The sequence below is a fragment of the Rhamphochromis longiceps genome, linkage group LG14 (assembly GCF_057381845.1).
Source record: "Rhamphochromis longiceps isolate RC_006_pf linkage group LG14, R_longiceps_female_GT1.1, whole genome shotgun sequence".
Classification (NCBI taxonomy): domain Eukaryota; kingdom Metazoa; phylum Chordata; class Actinopteri; order Cichliformes; family Cichlidae; genus Rhamphochromis; species Rhamphochromis longiceps.
In genome coordinates this window covers 30,872,090-30,892,084 of record NC_140570.1, presented here as the reverse complement: position 1 = coordinate 30,892,084, position 19,995 = coordinate 30,872,090, and the positions used below count along the sequence as shown (strand labels likewise).

Genomic DNA, 19,995 nt, shown 5'->3' with positions numbered 1-19,995 from the left:
CAGGCCCGTCTGAAGTTTGCCAGAGAGCACATGGATGATACAGCAGAGGATTGGGAGAATGTCATGTGGTCAGATGAAACCAAAGTAGAACTTTTTGGTATAAACTCAACTCGTCGTGTTTGGAGGAAGAAGAATACTGAGTTGCATCCCAAGAACACCATACCTACTGTGAAGCATGGGGGTGGAAACATCATGCTATGGGGCTGTTTTTCTGTCAAGGGGACAGGACGACTGATCCGTGTTAAGGACAGAATGAATGGGGCCATGTATCGTGAGATTTTGAGCCAAAACCTCCTTCCATCAATGAGAACTTTGAAGATGAAACGAGGCTGGGTCTTCCAACATGACAATGATCCAAAACACACCGCCCGGGCAACAAAGGAGTGGCTCCGTAAGAAGCATTTGAAAGTCCTGGAGTGGCCTAGCCAGTCTCCAGACCTCAACCCCATAGAAAATCTGTGGCGGGAGTTGAAAGTCCGTGTTGCTCGACGACAGCCCCAAAACATCACTGCTCTCGAGAAGATCTGCATGGAGGAATGGGCCAAAATACCAGCTACTGTGTGTGCAAACCTGGTAAAGACCTATAGTAAACGTTTGACCTCTGTTATTGCCAACAAAGGTTATGTTACAAAGTATTGAGTTGTATTTTTGTTATTGACCAAATACTTATTTTCCACCCTGATTTACGAATAAATTCTTTACAAATCCTACCATGTGGATTCATGGATTTTTTTTTTCACATTCTGTCTCTCACAGTTGAAGTGTACCTCTGGTGCAAATTACTGACCTCTGTCATCATTTTAGGTGGGGGAACTTGCACAATCGGTGACTGACTAAATACTTTTTTGCCCCACTGTAAATATAACTATGAGATCAACAGTGCTTGCATTTCGTTCTACTCTTTTCCCATTTCTTTCTTCTTCTTCTTTTTGTCTTAAATAATTGTCCATTGAAGTCCATTGTTTTCTACTGCTTCCACCACACAAAAACAATTTCCTGCTGCCTTGAGCAAAGCACAGCACAAAGGTGCTGCTCAGTGAGGATTTGCATGTTCTGCAAAGTTCAACACAGTTGGCACAGTGTACATATATTCCAAATGCAGAAATGCAGAATGACAGGAAGCAGCCACCTATAGTACACGTGAAGAGTGGCTGCCAAAAAAGATTTCATTTTTTGCACCTAACGCTTTTCTCCATAGTCTAGAAAGGCAGCATAATTTCCATCTTCTGGACAAAGTTTAATGCCAATGAAATTTTCTGTGCTTCTTTTACATTCAACTGGTTCACGTGAATGTTTTTTATAGTAACTGAGATGGATGCCTGTTGTGCTCTTAAAAACACACAGTTTCTTTCTTGTTTCTACCAACCTTTAGAGGTTAGAGGTCATTGTACCAGCTAAAGCAGACCCCCCGCCCCCAGATCTTATATCCCCTGAAAACAGATATAAGATCCCTTGAAAAATTATATAAATGAAACTTGTATGTTTTGGATACTTACTAAAACAATATATGAAAGTAATGAGAAAGTGGCCACTTTCATGAGTAAATCATGTAAGCCTTATAGGATTTACTCATGAAAGTGGCCACTCAATTATTATTATGTGTTTTTGCTGCACTGTTCTGCTGTCTGTGTCCACGTTTGTATGTATAGGCAGGTGTGTGCGTCTGTGTAACGTATGTGTAACGTCTGAGGTATGCAGAGGACCCAAATGCTGAACTCTTCAAAAGACAGTGTGTTTATGAACAGTGAAAATGAATGAAAATGAAACAACAATAAATAAACAATGTGCTGGATGCAATGCACTGGGGCTCCCAAGGTGATGCCTCCTGAATCACTCACAGTGCAAGTGTGCGTGGCATGTATCATGGTAACAATAAACTCCAATGCCCAGCTTTGGCTCCTCTCCCGTGAAACACTCCGCTCCCGACTCTTAGTGAAAACAAATCAAAAACATCGTTACAAAAAAGATGTTTACAAAAAGCCAGCCATGGCCATACTAACGAGTATAAAAAGGGACGCCCCTGAAGACTCTAATCAGCTACACGTGGCAGTGGCTGATGGGCATCAGATGGGGCAATCTCCAGCGCGGGAGCACTTCCAGGGTGAACAGCACTCGGTGCCCAAACGTCCTGGTCCTAAACGTCCCACATCAAAACAGAGACACAGGGAAGGGAGGGGAGGAGAAGAAAACACAAAAAACTATACAGGAACACAAAAGGCAGGTCTACCGGCAGGGACAATATGCCTCATTTACGTATTTGATTGGATAGTACAATGCCATTTACACATTGCCACATTGAAGGCACCCTTGTCCTCCAAAAGAGAAAAGGCACATTTGACTGAGGATAGCAAATTCAAGTGCTGTTGTAATAGAAAAGTTAAATTCAGTTGTTTATTTATGGCAACATCCAATATTAAGGCTGTTTATCAAAACAAATGAAAGAATAAAGTGCTTGGACCTGACCATTGAAAATTGAATATTCAGCAGCAGTCCATGAATTGTTGGAGAGCATATATACTAACTTTCTCCAGCACACCATATGGGAAGCGCAGTTGACTAATTAGACATGGGTGAGGAATGCCTTCTGGTATCAGTACATTTTGGACCACCTCGAGTGTGCACCACTTAAAGCACTTAACAGAAAAGTGCAAAACACAAAATAAACTAGCTGTAGCCATATGGACAGTAGCATGAAGTTACACCTTTCTAGTAGGCTTAGCATAGTAGAACAGCTGGATGAACACTATCAAGTTGTAAGATGTAAAATGCACAACAAAGGTGACAAAACATCAGCACATTCTGTCTAGAATCAGGAGGTAATAATGAAGAGAATCGGCTGCCCACCGGATGGCCAGGCACTCTTTCTTGCAGGCAACTGCAAGTGACAAATAAATAAAAGTTTCTTCATCATCTTCATCTTTCTCCACTGGCCTCCTGCTCTTATTATTTTCATGCGGAATTGGTCGGTCGACCCCCCCTTACCTGCTGGGACAAAACAGCCCTCTGTGCGAGGTGTCGGTCGGCGCATGTAGAGGAGGGGTTCCCCACAACACCGCCTGGCACTGCTCTGTCTATCGGATCAGATATGGGGCACTGTTACGGGTGAGATCAGTCAAGGAGCTGGTCAGGTCTGCAAAGCCTGGCATGAACCAGGGTAGTAACCAGCCAGTCTCAAGAACCGACTCATGTGTTTTTTGGACTTGGGGTGCAATCAGAATGTGACGGCTGCAGTTTTATCCATCTGTGGATGCACCTCCCAGGTTCCCAAGTGGTACCCCAAATACTAAAAACAGCCATAATGCTCGGGTCTTATTTTCTACAGTTGACAGGCTAACAACAAACAAAAACAAAACTGAAGTAATAGTCTTTGGCGCCAAAGAAAAACGATTACAGGTCACCAGAGAACTTCAATCTATACATCTAAAAACCACAAACCAGGCGAGAAATTTGGGTGTAGTGATGGATGCAGACCTAAACTTAGAAAAACACATTAAGACAATAACAAAATCAGCTTACTATCACCTCAAGAATATTTCAAGGATAAAAGATCTGATGTCTCAACAGGACCTGGAAAAACTAGTCCATGCATTCATTTTTAGTAGGCTTGATTACTGTAACAGCATCTTTACAGGTCTACCTAAAAAATCAGTCAGACAACTACAGCTCATTCAGAACTCTGCTGCTCGAGTCCTCACTAAGACCAAAAAAGTGGACCACATCAGTCCAGCTCTGAGGTCTTTACACTGGCTGCCTGTCCGTCAGAGGATAGACTTTAAAGTTCTGATGCTGGCCTATAAAGCTCAGAATGGTTTAGGACCAAAATACATCAGTGACCTCCTGACCCAGTATGAACCTTCCAGATCCCTCAGGTCATCTGGATCCGGTCTTTTATCAGTTCCCAGAGTCAGAACCAGACACGGAGAAGCTGCATTCAGCTTTTATGCTCCTTATATCTGGAACAAACTCCCAGAAAGCCTCAGATCAGCTGAAACACTCAGTTTATTTAAATCCAGGTTGAAGACTCACCTATTCTCAGCTGCATTTGAATAAAGCACCAAATCCACACTTTTAAGCTTAAATTTCAAAACTTACACTAACTACTGATCTTATCTATTTCTGATTTTATCTGTTTTGATTTTATATACTGTTTTGTTTGTTTGTTAAGCTTAAATTTCAAAACTTACATTAACTACTGATTTTATCTACTGTTCTGATTTTATCTGTTTTGATTTTATATACTGTTTTGTTTGTTTGTTTGTTTGTTAAGTGGGTTTAGAGCTCTGGGTAGCTCCCCAGCTGGGTCTAGACTGGGTCTAGAGAGTATTTTAAATTCAGGGAATTTAAAATAGAAAGTAGCTCGTCCACAGAAGGACTGGTAGATCCCCTTACGATAAGGGTTCAGATCGCGCGAACAGGTGTGAAATGTGTGTGTTTAGTTAGTTTGTTTGTTTGCTTGTTTTAATCAATTTTAAATCATGCTTTTTATTTGTTTTTGTTTCTAATGTCTCTGTAAAGCACTTTGAATCCCCTTGTTGTTGAATTGTGCTATACAAATAAATTTGCCTTTGCCTTTGCCTTACTGACGAAAAACACATTCCATGCAATGACTTTCCTGATCCACGACTGCTGTGTGCAGTGCTATCTGTGTCTTCCACATTTGTGCTTGAGCTGCCTGAAGATAATCTCAAAAGTGAACAACAAGAAGATCCTGTACTGTCAGAAGTCATTGGCTGGAAAGCTAAGGGTCGAAAACCACCCTACTGGTGTATGAAAAATGCCCACCTCAGAAAAAAGTGCTATGGCATGAGTACTCTAGACTTACATTTCACAATTGCTTACTCTGTCGTAGAGCTTTCAACCCATCCCAAAATTCAGTGTTGCATCAGTTGGTTGTTCCTGAATCTTTAAAAGACACTGTCCTACAGCTGCTGCACGGCAACCCAGTGTCCGGTCACGTATCAGCAGAGATGGTCCTGAAACGTGCTCAGCAGCTATATTACTGGCCATTCATGTCACAGGACATCAGAATATGGTGCACACAATGCACTCCATGTGATGCCAGATGGAATCCCACACCTCATCACAGAGCTCCAATGAAAACAATTGTTGCAGCGGAACCATTTCAAAAGGTGGCAGCTGACATACTTGAACTCACCATTACGAGTCATGGCAACAGGTATGCGCTGGGAATTCAAGACTGTTTCTCGAAATATGTCAACCTCTATGCTATCCCAGACCAACGTGCCACAACAGTTGCAAAATGCCTGTTTGACAACTTCATCTGTCAGCACGGCGTCCCTGAAATGCTGCACACAGACCAAGGACGTCAATTTGAATCTGACGTGGTGAAACACCTGTTTCAGCTGCTAGGCATCCAGAAGACACGGACCAGCCCATATCACCCTCAATGTGATGGGATGGTCGAGAGGTTCAACTGAACACTTATTGACCAGTTAGCTAAGTTACTCCTTCAGCAGCCTGGCGAATGGGATGACTGCCTCAATCAAGTTGCTTTGGCAACACCAGTCCTCACTCTACCACGGGGTTCATGCCATTCTTTCTCACACATGGACATGAGGCACAGATGCCTGCTAATATGCTGTTGCCTACCACCATGCCAGCATCATCTACTTCTGCTTCTCCTGCTGACTACGTCCAGTTGACTCAGAGACTTCAGTCTGCCTTCAACACTGCTGCATGGAACAGAGATTGGGCCCGCAACCAGCAGAAGCAACTGTACGATAGGGGCATCAAACACACTCCTTATGTTTCCGGGTGACTTGGTGTGGTTAAATGACCCCACTACAGCAAAGCAAAAACTTGCTCCACATTGGAAGGACCCCTTTGAGATATTGGAGTGCCTTGGAACAGATGGAGAAAACTCTGGTGTCATGTACAAGATTTGTTACCTCCTGGACCAATCAGACAAGACTCAAATTGTTCACTACAATCATCTCAGGCCTTACAATGCACCTGTCCCTAAAGGTGGAACCAACTCGCCTGCTGGTGACATACCTGTACAGCCCCAGATTCCACAATTGACTGCATTATCAGGTGCTTTGCCCTTCACAGCTTAGAAATCTGGAGCTAAAGGGAGCTGGAATGTTCAGGGCCGCCCTGCAACCTCATCAGACCCTCAGGTTTGCCAGCCACCACCTCTAAACCAGTCACAACCCCATTCCCACTCTCCTTTGTCCCCTTCTCCTCTGTCTGAGACTGTAACGACTTCCCCCTCTGGCCATGTGGTGATACACCAATCAGACATTGTCCCCTCAACTCCTCATCGAGTATCTGGTGTTTCACGGCGATGTGGGAGACATCAAGTTGTGCCTCCCAGATACCTCAAGGACTATGTTTTGAACTGAACTTGTTTTTGGTTTTGCTGTTCTTTTATTGTTATCCCCTTGCTCACAGCATGTTGTTTTTCCTTTTCTGTAGGGAAACGGGGACGTTACTTATGTGAGGGGGGGAGGAAAATGTAAAGTGTAGAAGTAAATTTAAATCTAACTGGATATACTGTACAAAGAGGTGTTTACAAAGGTTATGAAGCTAGTTATGTAGCTATTTGATGGTTACGTGATTTGATATTTACATGTTTACACGTTTAAATGTTTAGACATGCATGTTCAAAGCAGTGATAAGTATGTGTTATATCCACCTAGTTGTTTTCCCAGTTTTCATCTGAGTATAAGATTTCCTGGATTCTGAGAGGCCAGTGAAGTATTTATGTGGGTGGTAAACAGGAAGTGCTAGTTGTTGCTGTGTGCTGAGAGTAAAGAGGCTGCTGAAAAAGTTATCCATCTCCATCTTGCTGTTCCTAATTATTCAGAGAGATTCCAAACCATCTAGTGAACCCTCACGTTACATTTATAATAAACAGATTAAAAGAGACAACGCTGAGAAAAGAAAGACAGCACAGTTTTAACTTAACTGAATACCTCACAAACAGGCCTCGTACCTGTCACAGTAACATTAGTGTAGGAGTTTTTAAGACATAACCCTAAAATAATAGGATGTAGTCTTACTTGTTGCATTAACTACAGAATTGATTACCTTCACAGCAAACAACAACTTTTCAGTTCTTTCAGATCTGTTATGTTGACTTTACTACAAAGTCTCCTGAGTATACCACCAATTACCTATTTAGAGGCTTCGATACTGTGGAGAATGGGTACTAGGGGACGATGACAACACAGTAGAAGGAAGTTTCATGTATAATTGTTATTCTTAGTTGCTGTAAGCTTCAAATTAATGATGCACGGTCATTTCTATGAAAAAAGTAGGGAAGGCAGAAGACATTTGGCTCTGGAACAGAATGGGTGGTTTCTCCACTGGATTTGATTTGGAGTTTTGATTTTTATTAAAAGTAAAATCTTACATTTATTAACAAAACTTTAATGAACTCTTAGAAGTACTTCAAACAGGTTTGTTCTCTATGGCAGGTAACAACTCAGTGAATTATGGTTTTTTTCAGCGATCAATCAGCTACCGGGTCATTATTGTACAGATCCTGGTAATAATTTTTCTTTGCATCAACATGTTGCTCATTGTGATCTTTGTTAAAAAGGAATCCTTTCACACATCTGCACGTTACATCTTATTTTTTGTAACACTGCTGTCAGACAGTGTTTTGTTATTGCTGTCAGATGTTTTACTTGTATTAACCCATTTTGAAATTACAATGCCAGTGTGGTTGTGTATAACTATCTCTGTTGTTGTACTTCTTTACTTCATTGTCACACCAGTTACTCTGACAGCAATGACTCTGGAGCGCTATGTGGCCATTTGTATGCCCCTGCGTCATGGACAGCTCTGCTCCACACGCAGCACTATGTATTGTATCCTGATCATTCATGGTGTCAGCTCTGGTCCTTGTATAATTATTCTGTCCATGTTCTTTGCTTCCGCCTCACTTAAGTTCTACAAGCAATCCATAATATGTAGTGGAGAGACATTTTCTCTTTACAGATGGCAGGATCATGTTCGATCAGCTGTGTATCAATTGTATTTCTTGATTATGGGCATCACTATTGCATACTCATATGTTCAAATAATGAAAGTGGCCAAAGCTGCATCAGGAGAGAAAAAGAAGCTGACACAAAAAGGACTCAAAACAGTGATCCTTCATGCTTTCCAGTTGTTGCTCTGTCTCATTCAACTGTGGTGCCCATTGTTACACCCCGGCCTAGGCAACCGGGGTGCAACGTAGAAAAACAAAGATAAGGAAAATAAAACCACGAAGGCTCTCCACCAAAATCCCAAAACGAAAATATCCCATGACGAAAAAGTATTGACAAACCCATTCACAACTATTTACAACAGACTATTTATTTACAACAAAACACCAAACTATTTACAACACGGGGGAGATCGCGACCATGACACACTGAAACACAGGGTTTAAATACATAGAGGGAGCAATCAGGAAATGGACCACAGGAGGGAAACACAGCTGGGGCAAATTAGAACTGACGAGACAGGGAAAATGTAAACTGAACACACTAAGATAACACAGACTTTCAAAGTAAAGCAGGAAATACATAAGTCATGCAAAAACAAAACACTGACACACCGAAACGTAACATTTCCCCCTACCCAAAAATCAAACATGTAACCCCAAGTGAAAAGTTTGATTCAGACAAACGAAGGCTGAAACGAAGGCAGACGAAGCTGATGGAGGCTGGAGCGGTCCCACTGACCCTCCAGCAGACGACGAAGGCTGGAGCGGTCCCTCGGACCCTCCAGCGAAGGCGGATGAAGGCTGGAGCGGTCCCACGGACCCTCCAGCGACGACAAAGGCTGGGGCGGTCCCACGGACCCTCCCCCCGGCGAAGGCGGATGAAGGCAGACGAAGCTGATGGAGGCTGGAGCGGTCCCACGGACCCTCCAGCAGACGACGAAGGCTGGTGCGGTCCCCCGGACCCTCCAGCAGAGGCGGATGAAGGCTGGAGCGGTCCCTCGGACGCTCCAGCGAAGGCGGATGAGCAGCTCACTAGCTGCACACATGGACACGCAGCCCACCAGCTGCACACACGGACACGCAGCCCACCAGCTGCACACACGGACACGCAGCCCACCAGCTGCAGAAGGCTGGAGCGGTCCCTCGGATCCTCCAGCGAAGGCGGATGAAGGCTGGAGCGGTCCCTCAGATCCTCCAGCGAAGACAGACGAGCAGCCCACTAGCTGCACACATAGACAAGCAGCCCACCAGCTGCACACACAGACACGCAGCCCACCAGCTGCACACACGGACACGCAGCCCACCAGCTGCAGAAGGCTGGAGCGGTCCCTCGGATCCTCCAGCGAAGGCAGACGGAGGCTGAAGCGGTCCTCGGACCCTCCAGCGAAGACAGAAGGCCGAAGCTGTCCCTCCTTCGGACCCTCCAGTGATCCCGGACGAGCCCCCATATGTTACACCCCGGCCTAGGCAACCGGGGTGCAACGTAGAAAAACAAAGATAAGGAAAATAAAACCACGAAGGCTCTCCACCAAAATCCCAAAACGAAAATATCCCATGACGAAAAAGTATTGACAAACCCATTCACAACTATTTACAACAGACTATTTATTTACAACAAAACACCAAACTATTTACAACACGGGGGAGATCGCGACCATGACACACTGAAACACAGGGTTTAAATACATAGAGGGAGCAATCAGGAAATGGACCACAGGAGGGAAACACAGCTGGGGCAAATTAGAACTGACGAGACAGGGAAAATGTAAACTGAACACACTAAGATAACACAGACTTTCAAAGTAAAGCAGGAAATACATAAGTCATGCAAAAACAAAACACTGACACACCGAAACGTAACACCATTCATAGAAATTGCAGTGCTTCAGATCGATTTCACTTTATTTCTGAATGTCCGATATTTTAACTATATTGTGTTTAACATTGCTCCAAGGTGCCTGAGTCCTCTGATCTATGGACTCAGGGATGAAAATATTTTTCTTGTACTGAAAAAGCTTATGCCTACTTCATCCTATTCAAAATAAACATAATTTGAGTTACATCAGAAATATACATTCTCCGATTCATATTTTATCAAACCACACAGGAAAATACTGCTTCAATATGCAATAAAAATAATAACAATAAACAATGATTATTTTTATAGGCTTTAGCCCCCTGCCCCCCACAACCCTGAAAGGGATAAGCAGAAGAGACTGGATGAATTAATGGATTAATAGATGGTTAAATTATTAATCATCTATTAATTATTAATCATCCATACATTTCCTGAACACATACAGGAAATTTGCTTTCCTGTATATATATTCCGTGAGGCTGCATTTTTTTTTCTTGTATTAAAAAAAGCTCTGCTTCTTTGTGTTTATCTACACATCACTGCCAGGTGATACTGCCGTGTAATCCATTCATTTCAACAAAGTAACTGTATTGTGAATACCACCTTTTAAAACAGTAACTGTAATGGAATACAGTTACACGTATTTTGTAATTTAAATACGTAACGGTGGTAACAGTTTCCTGCTACCTTGAGCAAAGCACAGCACAGGGGAGCTGCTCAGGGAGCATCTGTGTGGTCATCAAAGTTCAACACTGTTAGCACAATTAATCACTTATCGCTCCCTGTCATTCTGCCATTGAAGAGTGGCCAAAAAGTATTTTATGTTTTGTCCCTAATGCTCCTCAACATACTCTAGATTCATCCAGGATATGTTTCTTGCATAGTTAAGCTCTTGGTGAGCCAGTGACGTGTAGGAAGAGACAAGGTGACGACCAAGAACAGTTTGATAACTACTACAAATGGCGGCTCAGAAAGACAGCTCTAATTGTAAGACACCCCAACAAGCTAGAGATTTCCCTAGGAGAGTCAAGGTTAATGACCAATGTAATGGATAGGACCATAAGTAAGACATGCGTCCGTGGCAAGCTGTGGAAGAACCAGCGTGGAATAAAGGTCCATCAGGCGAGAATGAAATGTTTGGAGCGGGAGAGTGAGATGCAATGCACAGGCCCTGAACCTGGTGAGACGCACCCCATAGGGCCCAGTCCCTCCACACACCAGAGTCTTCCAATCCAAATAGAGTAGTTCCACAGCAGGGAATAAGTGGCCCTCAGCCATCAAACGGCGTGATTAGCAGAAGTTTGATGAGGATATGGCCAACATCATTCAAATTCAAATTCAAATTCAAATTTTATTTGTCACGTACACAGTCATACACAGTACGATATGTAGTGAAATGCTTGGACAACTGCTCGTGACCTAAAGAAAACAAAAAAAGGAAAAGGCTATGAATAAGATAGGAAATAAATATGAAAAATTAAAAAGGGTAAATTTAACTAGGAAGGAATAGAATATAAATTAAGGTTAAAAATGAATACAAGCCGTAGCCAAAAGAGATGCTGACAGCAGGCTTGAAGCAATGACCACCATCAAGCAGAGCAGAGTGGCACAGGAGACAGGGAGAGAGAGAGAGAGAGAGAGCTAGGAAATTAGCATATTTTATTGCTAATTGTTATTGTGTCTTTATTTCAGACATATACAGAAAAAACAATGTATACCCAAGTACACATACTTGCATTTACATGTACAAATACGAATATATATGTAAATACACACACGTATGTGCTCAGACAAAACAAAAAAAGAAAATAAGTAAAATAAAAAGGAGTCTAAATGACATGAAATGACACTTATTAAGTCTTAAATGGAGTAGGAAGAAGTATAACATACTTATTAATCCCTACCCCATGTTCAACATTCTATTGAATCCAACTATTCATTGTTACCCCTAATTCCCATCATCACTTGCCCTACACAATAAACAAGGAGGACATGTATAAACATAGCTACAGTGATAATTTAGATACAGTTTAGCATAGTTATATATACAATGGGTCGTCAACTTTATCAGTTTCATATTCTTCCAAAAGCAGTTTTCGAAACATCTTTATGAACTGACTAATGCTTGAACATTGCTGTAGGTCCACAGTAAAACTGTTCCACAGTTTTAGCCCACAAATGGTCACACAAAAGGTTTTAACCTTTGTCCATGCTTTAAGAGTCTTCAGATTCATTTTTCCCCTCAATTCATAGTCCCCTTCTCTGTCAAAAACATCCTCTGTATATTTCCTGGTAACATATTGTATCTGGCTTTGTACATAATTTTTGCAAATTTTGCATATTTTATAAGATCCATAAATTTCAGAATTTTTCATTTCAAGAACATAATGATAGTGTGGTCTCTAAATCCTGCTTTAGTAATCATCCTGATTGCTTTTTTCTGAATTTTACATAATGGTTGAAGTGAGGTTTTGTATGTATTTCCCCAGATTTCCACACAGTATTCCAAATATGGCAATATAAGTGAACAGTAAAGTACCCGGAGTGATTTGGAAGGCAAAAAATGTTTAGCTTTACTCAGTACAGAGATGCTTCTTGACAGTTTAGCTTGTATATGCTTTATGTGAGGTTTCCAGCAGATTTTGTTATCTATTATCACACCCAGAAATTTTGTATGAGAAACTTGCTCTACTTCAACATTATTTATTAACAATTTTGCTCCAGCATCTTTTTTACAATTTCCGAATAACATAAATGTTGTTATTTTTTTTTCAAATTTAGTTATAACTTGTTTCTGCCAAACCATGTTTGCAGTTTAATCATTTCTTTTGTGACAATTTCCAAAAGCTGCTGTGAATTCTCTCCAGCACAAAAATATTTGTATCATCTGCAAATAAAATAAACTGTGATATATCAGATGTTTTACATAGATCATTGATGTACAGGATAAACAGCTTTGGTCCCAATACTGACCCCTGTGGAATTCCACAAACAATGTACAGATATTCACCAATCTTCACAAATTGTTGCCTGTCTCTCAAATACCTCCTTACCCACTCTAGCACCACTCCTCTAATGCCACAGTACTCCAGTTTATCAAGTAATATTTCATGATTAATTGTGTCAACAGCTTTATTTAGGTCAATGAAAACACCAACTGTGCATTGTCTTTGATCTATATTGTTGGTGATATTTTCAATTACCTCCATTAATGCCATGGATGTTGATCTATTTGGTCTGAAACCACACTGACTGTCCATTATTATTTTATGTTTATCTATAAATTTGTCAAGTCTATTAATGAAAACCTTTTCCACTATTTTTGAAAATTGTGAAAGTAGAGAAATAGGCCTGTAATTTGTGAATTGGTGTCTATCTCCATTTTTAAACTTTAGCTGGTTTCATTTGTGTTGGGAATGCACCAGTTTGTAGAGACAAATTGCAAATGTATGTTAAGGGTTTGGAGATGCCATCAACTTTCTTAACAATTCCATATAAATGTCATCAAAGTCAGTAGATTTTTTTGTTCTTGATTTCCCAACAATATCAATGATTTCCTTTTCTTCTACCACCATTAAAAACATTGAATGAGGATTACGTTCAATAGGTTTAGTTTCTTTCTCTGCAGAATTTCTTATATCATGAATTGTATCAGCCAAATCTGGTCCAACACTTACAAAGAATTTATTGAACTCATTAACCACATCACTCATGTTACTAATATTTCTATCATTATTAATGAAATACAAATGATAATTTAACTGCCTGGAACCATTTTTAATGATGGCATTCAATGTTTCCCAAATCCCTTCAATGTTATTTTTATTCATATTTAATAATTTCTCATAATATTCCTTTTTACATCACCTCAAAATGTAGCTTCACTACTTCTACTCTTTATAAATTCTCTATATAAGGTATTTTTCTTTTTACATGCATTTTGTAATCCTTTTGTGATCCATGGGCACGCTGCATATTTTTGTTTTTTGCTATATTTCTTTACTGGGCAGCGGCTATCATATAACAGTTTAAATGTTCCTAAAAAGTCTCATAAGCTTTATCAATATTTTTTTCCTTATACAACATCTCCCATTCTTGCTTTAGTAAATCACCTTTAAATGCATTTATGGACTCCTCGGTTCTCACTTGTTTGTATTTTATTGTATTTTCCTGTTTGACCTTCCTGTAATTGCTGTCATACGCTACAAAAACAGGTAGATGATCACTAGTGTCATTATTTAGAAGACCACTTATAGATCTGTTTTCTATTTCATTGGTGAATATATTGTCTATTCAGGTTGCCGACTGTCCTGGGTTTAGTGATCACTGGACAGAGTCCCATGCTATACATAATAAACTCATCTGTCATACTATGTTTGTTTGGATTTAATAGGTCTATGTTGAAATCCCCACAAATGAACATAACTTTTTGATTTGTCCTATTATATCTTTTATCTACCCACTCCTTAAATATTTCAATATTAGAACCTGGTGTTCTATATATACAACTTACAATGACATTTTTATTTTTTTCCATACGAATTTCTATTGTTACACACATGTTGTCCACCACCACCGTCATTTTTTCCACCACCCTGTATTTAAAATTTTTGTCCACAAACAAAGCCACACCCCCACCGTTCTTATTCTTTCTGTTCATAAAATTTAGTTAATATCCGTCTATTTTAAAGTCCACTTTTTTATCCGTATTAATCCACGTCTCAGATACTGCAATCACACTGAATGGATGTGCAAATTTGCATAAATATTCTCTTATGTTGTGAAAGTTGGAATATAAACTTCGACTATTAAAGTGGATTGTGGAAATTTTGCAGTCAGCCTTGGCAGTTTTATTGAATTGTTCTTCAGTATAATAACAGCAGGTGTCACTGATGTTAAAAAAGTTCAATTCTGGATCAATGTCCTGCTCTGTGAAGTGTGTATTGTATTCCGTGTTTTGTGGTGAATTTAACTCCAGATAGACCCTGTGCACAAGAAAATGCTAACTTCCTGGTTTGAGACCGGATGTGGGGTTGTACATTTCTGGTAGCTTTACTTTGCGGTCAATCGCTACTGCGAAGATATACTCCAAAATCATGTCCAAAACTCGAAAACGGAAAGATCACATTAAGTTACAAAGAGGAGAAGGTGGTAACACTCACCACTGTTGTGTCATAAAAAATCGAATGATCAATTTTGACGTTTAAAGAGTTTAGATCGATCAGTTGTTTACATCACTCAACACAAGCAGAACTGCATTACAGAATCAGAAGACACATCGTCCACATTCAGAAGCACATCTCTGTATAGTGACAGTTATTATGACTTAAACAGGCAAATGTTCAGCATTCAACTTACAGGTGAAGAATAGTCAACCCAGATGTTTCCCCCGTTAGCAGGTGAGGAGGAGGAGCAAGTAAACAGGGCCGTAGGACTCAAGTCGCAGGGAGTGTGGATAAGGTGGAAGAGCACCTTGCAGCACTAAGTCACCTGGTCAAACATCATGCAGGCAGACTTCCACCATGTCCGATTCCTCGTGCAGGCAGTATACCCTACCAAGCCCAGTACACCTCCATGTGTCATGGAAAAGCTAGATATCGGCCTGTCCCCTGTGCTCTGGAAGGGGAACCCTAGAACATATCCTCAGCAGCTGCCCAAAGGCCCTGGCCAATGGTCGTTATTGTTGGCGTCACAACCAGGTGCTCAGAGTAATTGCTGAGAAGACTGCCCCAGCAATGAGCACCAGCAAGCGCCATCATGCTCCGAAGAAGAGACTTCTTTTCATTAAGGCTCAAGAGAAACCCCAGGTGTGGCCACGGTTAACAACCAGCCTGCTCAACTTGATTGGCAGCTACAGGCTGAGCGGAGTAAACAGCTAAAGTTCCCACCAGCACATCAGGGGCCTGTTCTTCGTACCTCGCTAAGTAAGTTAGCTGGATTTGATTGTTGACGATTTCGCGTGATCTTGGATCGTTCGGTTCCCCGAAGCTCATCCGGGACTTGCTGCCATAGCAACAGAGCCATAAGCGTAAACCTGCTCGGGAGCAGGTTTACTTTATGTAAACAGGATTAGATCGCGGCCACGCAGGTATGTCCGCTTCATTTATACGAAAGCAACAGCGATATTCCACCACTGTTTCACCATAAATAAATAACATCAATGTAACTAAAGATAATGCAGCACTTGATCCATTTATTGATTTCACACAGATACATACAGGTCATTTCCTAAAAAAGGGAAATGTACTATTAACATTCTATTACATGTATGTGATTATTACAGATGTAATTCATATTTCAGAGTAGTAATTGCAAATTACTTTGTGCAATCAAGATGGGAGACCACGGCTATAAAAGCGAAGGGGGATTTGGGAAGCCTGTCGCAGCCATGTCCTGTCCGTTTACGCGAGCAACCCATTGCGAAAGGTGCAAGATTGATAAGGAGAGTCCTCAGAATTCAGCGTATATTGCGGGATAGACAGGATCCCTCAGCTCAGCGCAACAGTGTGCTCATTGAGAGATATCGATATTCCCGTGAGGGTATTATTCACTTAACCAACTTGTTGACGAGGGGGTGCAGGACCACCACCTGTCTTTTTTTGCTCTGCCCTTTTCTTGGTTGCTGTTATGAACCAACAAACAGAGTATTCCAGGGTCTCATTCCAAGAGACGAAAAGCAATATAAGTGATAAATATTACCATTCTGTAGAATATTCTTATATTTCACTTTTACCTGTTCCCATGTTCTAGTGGGTCCTGTTGTGGCTCTAATGTGAAAGGGGATATAATATAACATATTATAATGTAATATAATATTGGATAATATAGTGTGATATGATAAATCTACCCTACCGCCTACTGGTGTTGGCCAGAGGGGCCGATGGCGCAATATGGCAGCCTGGCTTCTGTCAGTCTGCCCCAGGGCAGCTGTGGCTACAACCGTAGCTGCTTCCACCAGTGTGTGAATGTGAGATTGACTGAATAGTGGCATTGTAAAGCGCTTTGGGTGCCTTGAAAAGCGCTATATCAATCCACTCCATTATTATTGTCATTATTAAATTACTTATGAGTTTAATTTGTCAGCAACTTTCTGCCAGCCCTCTCTCCTTGCTTTTGCAGCCTTTGCAGTGTTCCCTTGCATTTTAATTAAACTCTGAAACTCCTGAAATCCCTCACTCAAGAGTTCTTGCTCTGCTGCCGAAAAATACCGAGCGCGCTCCTTCGACATTTTCGCCGACCAATCAGAGGGTTGCCGATCAATGTTTCTACTATCGATGCGTAGCCCCTTTTACGACACCCAGTGATCTCACATTACTTCATCCAATCGTCAACAGCAGGTGTGTTCGGAGAACCGGATTAGCGAGCTCACGGTTAGCGCGATGATTTGGTCTTGGATGTGTCATTTGATCTTGGATGTAGTAAGCGACGTACGAAGAACGGGCCCCTGATCTGATCTGATCTGGAACTTACAGTGCCCAGGGAAGAGCATATCAATGAGACCAATCAGAGTGGACAGTATATCCTTGGTTTCTTAACATAAACCTCACTGTTACAGCTAGTGGCAGTGCGAAAGTGCCCCCCTTAGACTCACTTTTAATATAAATCCCATTGTTTTCCCCTGAGTTATTGGTTCTGTTATTAGTTAGCTACCATAAACTAATGCTGTAGAATGAAGGATGACACTTTAATGATGAATCCTCAGGTTTATTGGTAATAACCATTCAGTTTCACCGTAAGAGCTGGGAAAGTGTACATAAAAACAGCGTGTAAGTTAAAAGTCCATACTCTTACAACTGTAAACATTTAGAACAAATAACTTAACCAATGACTCTACGTGATATTGAAGTACACCGACTTCACAGATTCTTTATGATGGTAGCGATCAGGTGGAAACTTTTACTTATAAAGTCAGACATCTGTGTTTACACTTCACAATAAAATACAGATTCATCTGGAGCTAACTAGCCTGCTTCAACTACGTCTACTGAGGTCTAGGTCACAACCCGCCCATTGTACCACCCCCTTACACTGTCCTGTCCTGCCTCCGGTCTTCCTCATCTCAGCACTATAAATAAAATCACCCAAGTTTAAATCTAGCTCTCTAATCTTGCCTACAATGAAAATACAATGGCTTCCAAAAGTATTCGGCCCCCTTGAACTTTTCCACATTTTGTCACATTACAGCCACAAACATGAATCAATTTTATTGGAATTCCACGTGAAAGACCAACACAAAGTGGTGTACACGTGAGAAGTGGAACGAAAATCATACATGATTCCAAACATTTTTTACAAATAAATAACTGAAAAGTTAGGTGTGCGTAATTATTCAGCCTCCTGAGTCAATACTTTGTAGAACCACCTTTTGCTGCAATTACAGCTGCTAGTCTTCTAAAGTTCGAGGGGCCCGAATACTTTTGCAAGCCACTGTATTTCAAATATGAGGAAGTTTTCTACAGGCAAAGACATAGATGTGTTATGAGTTTGCAAGCCACTGTATATAAAATCATGAGTACATAATCAACATATCACACAAGCATCCCTTCCCACAATGACAAACTTAACAATTGCCGTTTCTGTCACTCAAAATATTTAAAGATGTACTTATTTACATCATAACCATACCTTTTTGCCTCTATCAAGGGGGCTACTAATGACAAAATAAACTTCCACGTGCTCCGTTACAACACTCTCCTCCAAACTGCCCGATAACTGCACAGACAACAATTTTACAGGTAGTCGTGCCTTCAAAATAATACCTTCAAATCTCAAACAGGAGTCAGATAGTAGATGTAGATGAGCGCCAAAATAAGCAAATAAAATGCAAGCAAATAAAACTAAAATAATGGGATTTAGTCTCACTTGTTGCACTAATTACAGAATTGATTACCTTCACAGCAAACAACAACTTTTCAGTTCTTTCAGATCTGTTATGTTGACTTTACTGCAAAGTCTCCTGAGTATACCATCAATTACCTATTTAGAGGCATTGATCAGAGGAGATTGGGTACTAGAGCACGATGACAACACAGTAGAACGAAGTTTCATGTGTAATTGTTATTCTTAGTTGCTGTAAGCTTCAATTTCATGATGCACGGTCATTTTTCAGAAAACTGCAGGGAACGCAGCAGAAGACATTTGGCTCTGGATTTGATTCTCCACTGGATTTGATTTTGAGTTTTGACAATCTTACATTTATCAAACAAAACTTTAATGAACTCTTGGAAGTACTTCAAACAGGTTTGTTTGCTATGGCAGGTAACAACTCAGTGAATTATGGTTTTTTTCCACGACCAGTCAGCTACCGGGTCATTATTGTAGAGATCCTGGTAATAATTTTTCTTTGCATCAACATGTTGCTCATTGTGATCTTTGTTAAAAAGGAATCCTTTCACACATCTGCACGTTACATCTTGTTTTTTGTAACACTGCTGTCAGACAGTGTTTTGTTATTGGTGTCAGATATTTTGTTTATATTGACCCATTTTGAAATTACAATGCCAGTGTGGTTGTGTATAACTATCTCTGTTGTTGTACTTCTTTACTTCATTGTCACACCAGTTACCCTGACAGCAATGACTCTGGAGCGCTATGTGGCCATTTGTATGCCCCTGCGTCATGGACAGCTCTGCTCCACACGCAGCACTATGTACTGTATCCTGATCATTCATGGTGTCAGCTCTGGTCCTTGTATAATTATTCTGTCCATGTTTTTTGCCTCCGGCTCACTTAAGTTCTACAAGCAATCCATGATATGTAGTGGAGACACATTTTCTCTTTACAGATGGCAGGATCATGTTCGATCAGCTGTGTATCAATTGTATTTCTTGATTATGGGCATCACCATTGCATACTCATATGTTCAAATAATGAAAGTGGCCAAAGCTGCATCAGGAGAGAAAAAGAAGTTGACACAAAAAGGACTCAAAACAGTGATCCTTCATGCTTTCCAGTTGCTGCTCTGTCTCATTCAACTGTGGTGCCCATTCATAGAAATTGCAGTGCTTCAGATTGATTTCAGTTTAATTCTAAATGTCCGATATTTTAACTACATCATGTTTAACATTGCTCCAAGGTGCCTGAGTCCTCTGATCTATGGCCTCAGGGATGAAAATATTTTTCTTGTACTGAAAAATCTTATGCCTACTTCATCCTGTTCAAAATAAATGTAATTTGA

The 19,995-nt window shown here is 40.8% G+C and overlaps 1 protein-coding gene and 1 pseudogene across 1 annotated transcript; both read left to right on the top strand.

The window, feature by feature from the left end:
* Window positions 1-1,986: 1,986 nt before the first annotated feature.
* On the top strand, window positions 1,987-15,697 carry LOC146654413 (odorant receptor 131-2-like). The gene is made up of 5 exons (XM_085429325.1): window positions 1,987-2,115; window positions 5,113-5,163; window positions 7,475-8,167; window positions 9,823-9,963; window positions 15,518-15,697. The coding sequence occupies exons 1-5, from the start codon at window positions 1,987-1,989 to the stop codon at window positions 15,695-15,697; spliced, it is 1,194 nt and encodes a 397-aa protein (XP_085285451.1).
* Window positions 15,698-19,069: 3,372 nt separating this feature from the next.
* Window positions 19,070-19,995, top strand: LOC146654412 (odorant receptor 131-2 pseudogene; annotated as a pseudogene).